Source organism: Pygoscelis adeliae, unplaced genomic scaffold, assembly GCF_000699105.1.
Source record: "Pygoscelis adeliae isolate BGI_AS28 unplaced genomic scaffold, ASM69910v1 Scaffold50, whole genome shotgun sequence".
NCBI lineage: Eukaryota > Metazoa > Chordata > Aves > Sphenisciformes > Spheniscidae > Pygoscelis > Pygoscelis adeliae.
In genome coordinates this window covers 1,253,178-1,265,674 of record NW_008823963.1, presented here as the reverse complement: position 1 = coordinate 1,265,674, position 12,497 = coordinate 1,253,178, and the positions used below count along the sequence as shown (strand labels likewise).

The window sequence follows — 12,497 nt, the reverse complement described above, 5'->3', positions numbered from 1 at the left end:
GTTGCAGTGACCACCACCTGTCCCTGAAAAGCTGGGGAGAAGCTGCTTTGGCCGGTTGCTATGTCAACCGTGCTCCCTTTGCCTGCAGAAAACAGAGCGCTGGTTGGTATGGCAACCCTCCTCAGAGCACCCAGAGATGCTCGGTGGGGGACAGGCTCTTTGGAGAAGGCACTGTGGTTGCGGTGGAGATGGAAACTCTTGTGCCAAAGGGTATGAGAGGGCAGGAAAGACCCATGCAATCACACATTTATTTGGAAAACTTTATTTTGTTGCATCAAATGGTTTCTTGGAGGCTAAATATTTCCTTATATCTATTTATAACACCATCCTTGTGTGTTTCAGTAGAAGAGGAAAAAAATCATGGTAATTTGGTACGAAGGATACCAAGACGACATGGATATATGGAGGGTCACAGTGAAATCAGTGTAATTGAGCCGCTTTAGCATAGCATTTTCTTAACAGAAGAGTATTTTAGCCACATGCTTGGGAAAATATGTGCCATGTTTTCAACCGGTCATTATTAAAGGGTTTTTGAGTGGTGCCAGAGAGAAGCCTGGATCAGGATCTTACAGGTGAGATGAATCTTGAGTGTAGACCAAGAAACGTTAGAGGAAGGTGCTTTGGTGGAGTAGGCGGGGTGTGTCTGTGTGCATGCACAAATCTTCACTCAGGCTGCTCATCAGCTACATCTAACACCAGAGAGGTTCTAATTGGGCAGTTTTCTTGTAAAAGACTTTGCAGAAGAATAGACTTCGCTGATTTTCTCCATTCACTGACAATTAGATAAGTAATGTATAGTTTAGACATTGGGCAAATCAAAATGTCAACAGGTAAAATGTAATGTAAATTTTCTTCAATAAATCTTTAATAAAACTTTTTTTTTAATATAAAAGTTGTTGAAGCTTTTAGAAAATTTTGAATGCTGAGAAAAATGTGGAAGTGATCATCTTACACAACTGACTAGTATTGCTGGTAAATTCTGACTTCCTAAGGTTAGCCTTTCTGAATATCTTTATTATATTCATATTTAACTATGTGTATTAATGTGTGCATGAATCTGTTTCTCAGGTCTCTTCTGTGTATAGTAGGGGGACAGATTTACAGCTATGTTGTCAAAGCGTAAGATTCATGAGTTTGGCTTTGCAACTCACTTTGTGCTTATTGGGAAGAATGTAACTCAATCATCAATGCTTCAGAAACAGCTCCTTATACTACAGCAGCCATATCTAATTTTTGAAATTATGTGGAAGGTGAGGGAAGGGACCTTGAAGTTATATGGAGACTAAGGCATGGATTTTCAACATATCTGTTTATCAACTGAATAAGTATTTACTTTATTAACTCATCAAAAATAAATAATCCAAAAGCCGATGGTAATAATCACATTTGTCTGTTGGTCAAGAAAACCAGGATGTGAATTTACATCCAAATGCAAACCTAAAATAGGAATCTGCGTTTCAGGTAGATACAAGGCTGTCCTCCCAAGCAGTGGAATAGTTGTTTTTTGTATAACTTTTTCCAATATTTCCAGTAATTTCCAATATATTTATTTATTTTGCATTAATATTAACTGCCATATTAACAGTATTCGATCATAATTATTAATTATTGTGTTCTATCTAGCAGTCATTTTGAAGAAATACAACATTTTTACAGCTAATGGAAAACTTTAACTTCCTTGATACATAACACACTAAGAATGTAAACAGTGATAGTCAATTTTAGAGCATTATCGCTGCTATAAGGCTGTGGATTTTATTTTGATGAACAAACCATATTTTAAAAATTTTCTTTCCTTTTTATGGAGTGCAGGAGAAAAAAGCTAAAGATTAGAAACCCTGTAATAGAAAACAAACTATTGTTTGCTTTTACGATTACAGCATATTAGTATTTATTGTTCATTAGTCCTATAGACAACACATTAGGTACTGTACAGTAGCATACTATAATACATTCTGCCTGTCTGAAGCGGCGTTGTAGTTGAATCATAGTTGTGCTTCCTACATGGTATGTTCAGTCTGTGAAGAGACAAATATCATGTAGAAAACACTTAAAAAAATTTTTGTGTGCGATTAGCACCATATAATAATTGTGAGTCTCTGTAATTCTTGCTTAACATGTTTTGAAATCACAGATAATACACATGAAGAATACAGATACATTATGCTCTATTTAAGTTGCGATATAGGCCTCTTTACCGTTGTATCTAAATTCCTTCCCAAGTATTATCTACTATTTGAGTTTTTTCTTTTATTTTTTCCCCCCCAGGGAAAACTGTGTTGAAAAAACACCAGCACACCTTTCTGTGTGCCTTTCCTTACATTAGTGGCATTGCTGCAGCGTTAGAAAGTCGGGGATGCTTGTCACCGTTCTTTGTCCTTGTAGGATGTTCCATGGTCTTTGCATACACAGAAGAAAGCACATGCTGCCTGTGCAGTCCAGCTTCTCCCGTTTTGAGGACATTTCTCTGTACTTCAGAAGCACCGTGTTTGTCTTTCTGTCAGGGCTTTGAGTGATTTTGTTACCATTCTCGACCTGAAGCATCTATTACTGTGAGGAACTGGAGAGGGGAAAGGGGGACCTTGGATGTGGCATGGTATTGTATGGGGAAAAAAATATGATTTATGGAGGCCTTTGCTGCTGAGGAAATTGTCCACTGCTCTGTGCGGTAGTTAGAATTTCCTAAAGCTGGCAGCTCTGCGTCATCTTTGACACATAATAGCACCCTAACTGTAGTGGGATTAATCTCTTCTAGCTTCAGACATCTACTCTCTTGACCTCTATAACAGAGCTAGTCATCATAAGCTCCCCTGGAGGAAGGTAGCCCTTAATAAACTTTGTAGGCTACTTACCCGGGGGTAGAAGTCCATTTTCTCATTTTACCCGACAAATACCTAGTGCATTTTTTCCAGTCCACAATCAAACCAGTTTTGCATTTTCCTCTGGAGTATAGAAAAGGGGAAAACTTCCTTTATGGGTACAAAGCCTAGCAAATTAGCTAATCAAAGAATGAGAGCTGACATCCTCATGGGTTTTAATAAGCTTAGTTTCTGCTGGTGGTGACTTTGGTAGAGCCACCCTAAGGGACTGGCCTTTCCTGCTCATTTTATCGCTCCTTGCACAACCAAGCAGTTTCAGTGCAGTTCTAATATGAGTTTGCTGCTGCTTTTTGCTTTGAGCTTATCAGAAAAAGTGTGATGATGAACAATCATGGTTCATATTCTTTCTTTCTATCCTGACATCTTCAGGGCAGGCCAGGCTGACAAAACACAAATGTACAGTGATCCTTCAAGGTGTGTGGTAGTCTTGGGCACTCTATTTCTGCCATGTCTGTTGTTCAAAGTGAAGAGAGTGGGGTTAGGCAGATGTGTCAGTGCATCTGGATAGTGTATTGCTGTTGCAGAAGATGCTGCGTGAGCATTTTCCTTAGTAGATACCAAGCGAAGAACTGGGAATGGGCTGATACTTTGCGTGCAATAATGTACTTTTTTTTTTTAAATAACTTTTCGGGGTACCATTGCTTTCAAGACATGCAAATACAGTCATATACATTAGAAGACGTACAGATGGGGGGGGGGTTAATTTAAAGTTAAGGCGAAATAAGAAGTGAAGGTTAATTGAGAAAGCACTAATGAAATTTGTACCCTGATTAGAGGATGTATTTCGGAAGTTTGTCTTTCAGTCCAGACACTGAAAGTTCTTGATGTTTGCTGAATGTGGCTGTTTCTGTGTGCAATTTGTAAACTTTTTTCTCTGTTGTTCCCTGCCATAGTAAATTTTAGTTAAATAAACAAATAAAATGGCAGACTGTTACTGCTTGTGTTGTTACATATGTTTTACTTCGCTAGTTAATTACTCCATTCGTTAGCTGTTAACGTGTATTTTATCTCAAGCCAAAGGAAAAAGGAGCCTAGCCTAAAGCTCTCTTTTGCTCACATGTACTGCTTCTCTTATATTTTAGGGCTCGCTGGTTCACTTCTTTCAATGCTGTGCAGTGCCACCCCATCTCTTTATTTCTGTTTTGCATTATTTTGTGCATGTATTGTGCATTTATACATAGTGAGCTTTTGGTGTACTGCTCATGTGTCCACAGCTTTTATAATCCCCAATTTCTTGACATTATAGAAACCGTTATAGAAGGCAAACACATAGCAGATTTTGAACATTAATAGAAGCAAACTTTAATTAAGGCGAAACGGAGCTGGTAGAGGATATTCGTTCTAATGCATCAGTGTCAGAAAATCGGTTGTGGAGAACGTGAGGAGAGATGCAGTCTTCCTGACGTGCTAGTGGGAGCGAGGCAGCTGCACCCAGTGTAGCATGTACCTCGTTCAGCGATGAGCAGGGATGATTAGTCCCACCGAAGAAAGCTTCCGACCAAGAGGTCGGAGTGCATTCTCCTGAGCAGTCGTGTTGGATTTGAGTTTTGAAGAATGAGCTTCCTTCCAGGCAGTTCCACATGGGCTCCTTTCTCCCATCACCGGGCCCTTTTGTTTCCAAAGGTCTCCTATTCGTTTCCTAAAACAGGAACAACTTGTCCTTGATATCTATAATGATTTATTTTTCTAAGCAATTAAAATTGATTTCTTAAAGCTATGGCAGCTCCCTCATTAAAGAGAATGAATCACTGAATAAAAAACGCAAAGGCTCTGAGTGTGAAAGGCGTGCTCAAGTTTCATTTGATTTCAAGGAAAGGCTGTAGGGCTTGAGAGAAGCAGGGCAGGATCAGTGCCCGAAACTGGGTTGTCTCCACACGAAACCCATTACAAGAATGGACCGTTCCCAACAGCCGTACTTAGAAAGCCTGAGCATCCTTTTCCCAAACAAGCAGCAAGCCTGAGGGGTTTTGCATCATCAGCTTGTAGAACCAGATGCAAATGTAGGTATCCTGTGGCTTGCACACCTGCTGCTAAATACTTAAATGTGTTTGGAGATCACATAAATTTCTTAGTGTTTTGTGAAGAGTTTCATGAAGAGTTTTATCGTTTAGAGCACTTCTGTAATTTGAAAATCAGAGTTTTAATGGCCTGTACTTACCATCTCATTTTTTTTCATTGTTAAATACGGCAATATTATCACACCTAAAACCAGTGTTTTCTTTAATTCTAAACATTAATTTCCATATATAAGAAAGCATTATTTTCAGATGTTCACCTTTTTTATTTCATGCATAAAAACAGGCTTTCTAAAAATGAAAATGTCCTTCCACACTTTGAAAGTTATGAGAGAAAGAAAAGACAAAGGTTTTTCTTTCCTAACAGGAAATTTTTCTATTTTGTATGTGGTTTTTTTTTCAATTTAGTTGTCACTTAACTTCAAAATGTTCCCGTATCTTACTTTGTTTTAATAATACCATGAAGTTAATGAATGAGGCCTATTGTCTAAGACTTTCGAAGTGTTTTGATATAACATTATTACGACATGACCGAGTCAAGTTAGCAATTCTGAAATGAAATAAAGTATTCTAAAATGGATGGTTTAGACTTCTGTATCCATGTTTAGGCTCTTATGTTAGTGTTCACAGCTGTTAGCAGACACCATGAACCTTAACTGACAAAGTTATGAAAACAAAACATTGATTTTACTGCAATTTACTGTTCTTCTAACTACCGATGTAGCCTGTTGATGAGAAAATCTTTATGTCACTGCAAGATGCAGTCTCACAGAAAGGCACATGTATGGACAACATCTTTGCAGCTTATTTTTCAGATACAATTTTGCAAACTACTTCAAAATACTGTGAATGTTTTTCCATTCATCTATCAGTTTTAAAAATGGGGAAGATGGCAGTATTTACCTATTACCTCGTTTATCATTCCACAAACCTCATATCGGGTAGTTGTCAGGGGGACTAAATGAAAGAAATGGAGGAGCAGGACAAAACATACCAATAATAGCTTAATTTCTTAAGATTTTAAATGCTCCCTTAGACTAGAGTGATACTTGAATTATTAGAATTATTTAATAAGTGATAGGAGTATTTAATGTTTTTATTAAGCCTTTTTTTTTTTCAAAAAAATATTTAAAATTAAAGTAAGCCAACAGCAAAATAAGCTAGTGACAGGGAAAAAAAATATTTTTCTAGTTGCGCCAAGTATGATTGACTGTTGTGCTTCTCTTTTTTTCCTCACCAGGATTACACTTTGACTATGTATTTTCAACAGTACTGGAGAGATAAGAGGCTGGCTTACGCTGGCATACCTCTCAACCTCACGCTTGATAACCGAGTGGCCGATCAACTCTGGGTGCCTGACACTTACTTCTTAAATGACAAGAAATCATTTGTGCATGGCGTTACCGTGAAGAATCGAATGATTCGCCTTCACCCAGACGGAACGGTGCTTTACGGCCTCAGGTCTGTACTTCCATGATGAAGGTTTAATCACTGTCATTATGTATTGTTGATATTTGTTTCCTGGTACAAGGTTATTACAAACATTGGGTAGTGTATTATGTAACCTTCCCTGTAACTCGGAAAGATGCCCATAGAAAACAAATTACACTCTCAATGTTTCTTAATTTTGCCAGAAGCACCTTCGGCAGGTTTTATCTGCTTCTGTAGAGTCATCATATCTCTGGAAAGCCCGGTGGCTATAGGAAGCAGAAAGGCAAGCATTAATTGTAAACCTGAAACTTTTGTCCAAAATACAGGCAGTAAGATTGAACGTTGGTGCTTATGTTGTCTCTTGATGTGACTGTAGTCTATAAAGAAAAAGCCGCAAGCAGCCTCGGTTGAATGGAGTCATCCACAGTCAAGACCGTGACTATGGGTACCTTCAGTGATTTCTTCAAACAGGGATCGGCACTTCAGTGTGTTATATTTCAAACCAGAGGTACAAAGTGACCTTACGTTATCCTACTTTCTACATATTTTAGGCTGGACCTGTGTTTTCTTTGTTTTCTGTCAACACTTTTATGGTTAGGAATGCTGAAAAATCCTTCCCTTGGTAAACATAATTACACTAGCAAAAATCTTAATGGAAGACTCAGTAGTATCAAAAAGTTGCTTTCTTTGGACAGGTTATGCCATTTGCTCCAGTGGTTTAAACTGTACCAGCAAAACAAGTCTTTGCCAGTGAAAGCTCCATTTCTATCATCAGAAGTTTCTTGTATTTTTAAGCATAGATAATACTCAAGACTGCTGCACATACATAGTGCAGGATAAAGAGTCCCTAGTATAAAAATGAATGAGATCTGAAAAGTGGTGCAGGTGGATTATATGACTAATTTACCTGTTTGTGTTTTTTATCAACAGTTGAACTTTTTAAATGACTTGGGTCTTGGCCTCTCACCTCTTTAACTTGTATTGCATATCATGTATGGACTATAATTGGATGAATCTTTCTAGACAAATTAAAAACAGACTCAGCCTGTTATGAAACTTGAAAGACGTTTAGGATGTTCAGGAAATGTTGTCTCTATAATTAACTATTTTTAGCAAAAGAAGGCTTTCATCTCGCATGCTATTGACCCAGTATGGAACACTGCAGGTTTAGGATTCTTTTCACAAGTAGTTACATGTCAAAAAATAATGCAAGATATTTTTGTTTCCTTTATCTCAAGAACCATGCCCACAAGCAATGTAATAAAAAAGTGATGGAGATTAGAACTCTTGTGATTGTAATAATGTATAGAGGTCTTTCTGTCACACTCTAAAAACATTTGGAGTCATTCAGGTGAGGATTATCTGTCATAAAATAGTGTATTTGAACAAGTTAGCTTCCTCTTCTGCGAAACGTAAATATCCACAAGCAGATTGCATTTCACTTGATAGTATTTGCTTAGCAGGGATTTCACCAGCAGCTCATGTGCGGCACACTTCTTTCCTCTGAAAGCACGCAATATCCAGAGTCAGATATCCATGGGGTGAAGCAGCTGAGTTACTTAATGAAGGATAACTGCCTGAAATTAAATCTTGGCAAAATATAGGACATTGTGATCAGAAGGACGAAAATATCTGAGCCTTAGCTCCATTGATTCAAAGACTTGAGCTTTGTGTTGCTCTACCGCTGGCCTATCTTCTTGTGTTGTGGCTTCAGAGCATCCCGATGGCATTGGCCTCAAGCCACAGTCTGGAGACAATGATTCCTCCTGTGGGCTGAGACCAGAACCTGGAGTTTTTTGTGTCACAAAACACAGGGTCACTGAGAATAATAGGGGAAATTTTGGAGGGTTGCAACTGATCATAGAATATACACGGAGCAAAGTAGTTCCTCAAAAAATATATAACGAAAGTGATCCCGAGGCCACACTGGCTCTATGTTCTCTTCCGAACAATATAGAATTTATCATAGTTTTGAAAACACTTGACCTTCAGTATCCAAGGTTTCTCTCTACTTCAGAGAAAGCAGTTTGCTACCGCAGCAGAAGTCTATGAGAGTGGGGGAATGGGACAGTAGCTTTTTGAAGTTCAACCCATTTCTGGGAATCTTTTTCTTTGGGCACGATACTGACTTTGTTCCACCTTGTTCAGAACAATATGCAAGACATATGATGGTACCACAGCTTTTTTTCATAATGCACCAAAAAAGAAATAATGACATTATAGACTGGGGATCAAAAACAGAGTCTTTCCGACTGCTTGTGCATTTGCCATACATACTGCCTTGTTCTCAGGCAGTACAATACTGCATGTTATAAATAAATAGAATGGAGGAATATATGTATTTTATCTGAAAGGACTCATGTAGCTATCACCCGTATATAAAACATGATGGATGTTTGCAAGGTGAAAAGGTTAGCTGTGATCGGTCAGACAAGGTAACTGCGCTTATTTCTGTTCTTTTTTGGATGAATGTATTTCTGTATCAAAATAAAAAGAGGATCAAATTAGCCATCAGGACTGTGACCTAGTCACATAAGAAGTATTTATATTGCTTACACTGATTTATATTGTAAACTTTTGGGGCACAGAAAATATCCTTCTGTCAGTTGTTTGTGCAGCACCTCCCAGCACATCACAGGTGGGGTTTCTATACAATATAGCAATATAATCAAAGGCAATCTGCCCGGTAATAAAGTAGCAGAGGAGGGTAAGAGAAGCTATATCCAGAGGACAGATAACTGGAGTATGGAATTTTAAACAATTAAAAATATTTCCTTTGTGTATTGCTTTCACCCAAAATGTATGTGTGTCTGTGTACCGCTTTATCTTTGTCTGGCTCATAATTGTTTCTCTGTCACTGCTGTGATGATGAGTTCTTGAAACCTCGTTGTCCTGCTGTGTCACCAGCATTCCATCCCGTAAAAAATAAACCTGCTCTTCTCGGGATCATGCACAAGTCTGAGCAATTAACATTTGCTTTTGGTGAGCATTTGTGCAAGTTAAATTTGGTTGCTTGAACGTTCATTCAGGAGGGACCTCTGAGCACTCAACTTACCTTGAGTAAATGGGATAAATCTGTTTCTATCTATATCCAGCAGTATCTTCTTTTGTAGTAGATATTTATGAAATTAAAAACATACATTTTGCTGTGGTGTAAAAAGTTACTTGAGCTAGAATGTGCAGTTTCTCATACTGGAACTTGTGACACAGAACCACTATGGTATGTGAACAGGCCAAAATAAAAATACATTCCTTAAAAAGTCATAAGGCAATTAGTAGGTTGAATACAAGTTTGCCAGCTGCATAATTTTCAATAATTCTGTCAAATTAATAATTTGTAAGTGCATGTTTTCTGTATGGCTGGCATTTAAAGCTGATTATGCAACATGATAGTTCAGGTCCTGGTACCACACTCCCTCTAGTATCAACTTAGCTCATGTGGATTCTGCTGCAGGATCTTACATGAGCCCTAGGTTAGCGTTGGTGAACGTACTGAAGCATGGGATAGAAACCTCATAGCAGCAATGTCCAAGTGTGCCTGCTTGTTTTACTTTGAGCACAGTTCCCAGTTGACTCAGGAGCAACATCATTTGATTGCACAATCTGTATGGCTTTGTAAAGCTGATCGATGCTAAGACCTTGTCATTTAAAATGTTCATCAATGATCACAGATTTAAGATGTAAGTTTTCTCCTCTAAGACTCTAGGCTTAGAGGTGAAAGGTCCTAGTTTTATATGGTTAGCTAGAGCTGCTAGTAGTCATCATATTGAGGAGACATTCATCTCCATAATTAATAGCCCTGTGTCTAGCACCGTGCTTGAGAGTCCAGAAGGGCACTGCAAATGTTGACTGCAGAGAAGACGTCCCCCTAAACTGCAGAGCAGCTGAGGAATTGCTGTTTGTAAACTATTCCTGCCCACTGGGACGTGTGTTAACAGAGGAACCAGAGCATCTCCCAGCAGGCAGCTGGAAGAAGGTTGACTTAAGTATCCTCCTCTTACACAATACTCGGTACCTGAAAGTCTGTGGGACTAACATAAGGGTATTCAGAGGACACCCAGAGTGAACAGCAGTGGCAAAGACATGATCATGGCATAGATAAGGCTGGGAATGACAAAGATCAGCTGTGTGCATTTCTCACTGGGTACTGGTAGGAACACAAGTGAGAAGATATGCTGAGTGACAGATCCTTGAGCTTTTTCCTCTCCTAGCTCATCCATTGCCTTTGTGCTCATACAACTGTCTCTCCCTGTGCAAAGAAATTCTAATATTTTCTTGCAAAAGCACCTTCTCAGTCAGAGAAGGGTGGCCTCTGTTGTCCTATGAGATCGTTGTAATGGTCTTAATCCCTTCCTTTGGATATTATGTGGTTAACGGTCTGAAATAACCTATATGCTAAGGATAAGCTTTCTTTTGTTCCTTTTTTGGGAGATTGGATAGGGCATTCATAATAGTAACAGCAGGTTTCCTTTAGTGTGAAAGAGTTGAAGAAAGGCACCTAACTACTTTTCTCCTATTGAAATGTTGCCCCTGAATTTTAAAGTAGTTTACCAGATTAGAAGACTGTAATTTCAGAACGTTAAGGGATTAAAGAGAAAGTTTCAAAATGGAGAAAACACATGGACAATACCTTAACATTGAGGGTTCCAGCTTTTAGAGGTACATTTAAGGCATTTCCCCTCTTCTTTTATTAGCATAGATTATGACCAGAATATTATTTGTTTAGGAACTAACTGTGTACAAGGTCCATCTCTTCTTTGTATCAGAAGACTGATACAAAGATTCTCTTCTGGGCCTGACTAACCTAGTCAGGCCCAGAAGAGAATTTAAATGTGACATTTATATGAAGCCATTATAAAGAAGATTATGCATAATAATGTACATCAATACTCTTGATGAAGGCTGTGATTCAGCAAAACACTGAAATACACTGAAGATTAATCATGAGCATATGATTAATCTAAAAGCATATGATCTAAAAGTTAGTACAAATATATAAATCCATTAATTTAAAAATAAAGTACCAATGCTGTGTGAAGCTGTTAATACAATTGTTTTGGTTGTGCATGTGTTTTCTTGACACTCCTGATATGCAAGAGCTTGATGAAAAATGCAGATTCATCAATAGTGAAATGTTCTGCAAATTAATCCTTAGTGTGCTAAATTGCCTGCATTGGAAATAGAGAAGCAAAAATATATTGTTATTTGGGGAGAAAATTTAAAATTCAGTATGGCGCTTCATTACAAAATCCTCTTTAATTTACTTTTGGAAACAAGAGAAATATACTCAACCTCGAAATTAAGCCTTTTGCTGAACTTAGGACATTGTTTCAACATTTCAGGTTTTTTCTAGAGCTGCCGCAAAACCGAGGAATCAGTTATTCACACAGCTCTAATCATTTTGACATTTGTAGCAGACTTTTTTTGCTTCACATTTTCTGATATAAAGTCATATTTTTTAATCTCAGCAAATGTTTGTGTAATATTTGTGTATGCGGATAGGTCCATTGAACCCCAAAGGGACTGGTTGCATAAGGATAAGTCACAGTCAGTTGTTCCTTTGCAGTCAGTGTAACCACTGTTGTATTATGCTGCTGCTCCATGTAAAACTATGGACCAGATTCTCAATTATTGTAAGCTATTCTTCAGAGAGTTCTCACTTTGAAAAATAAATAACAACAACAAAACCTGGATTACTGGCTATACAGTAATTCTATTTGATGTTTGTATTTCAGAATCACAACCACTGCAGCTTGTATGATGGACTTGAGAAGATACCCATTAGATGAACAAAACTGTACTCTGGAAATAGAAAGCTGTACGTACATGAGAAAATGCATGTAAAACCTAGTTCAGATGCGGGGCAGTTTTCCTTTCCTAGAACTGTGTAATATTTACACTGGTGTCTACCAACACTATGTGAATCATAGGATCATAGAATCATTTAGGTTGGCAAAGACCCTTAAGATCATCAAGTCCACCGTTAACCTAGCACTGCCAGTCCACCACCAAACCATGTCCCTAAGCACCACATCTACATGTCTTTTAAATACCTCCAGGGATGGTGACTCAACCACTTCCCTGGGCAGCCCCGTTCCAATGCTTGACAACCCTTTCAGTGAAGACATTTTTCCTAATATCCAATCTAAACCTCCCCTGGCGCAACTTGAGG

At 38.2% G+C, this 12,497-nt stretch overlaps 1 protein-coding gene across 2 annotated transcripts in view; it reads left to right on the top strand.

Moving 5' to 3' along the window:
- The first annotated feature begins 6,133 nt into the window (after positions 1 to 6,133).
- Positions 6,134 to 12,497, top strand: part of GABRB3 (gamma-aminobutyric acid (GABA) A receptor, beta 3) — a 36,273-nt gene continuing 29,909 nt past the window's right edge. Inside the window, exons 1-2 of one of the 2 annotated variants that reach the window (XM_009323719.1) lie at positions 6,134 to 6,355; positions 12,061 to 12,143. In XM_009323719.1, the coding sequence (XP_009321994.1) occupies positions 6,150 to 6,355; positions 12,061 to 12,143 (289 nt within the window). In that variant the 5' untranslated portion in view covers positions 6,134 to 6,149. The remainder of the gene's footprint in view (positions 6,356 to 12,060; positions 12,144 to 12,497) is intronic. The other variant, XM_009323711.1, reaches the window with a different exon arrangement.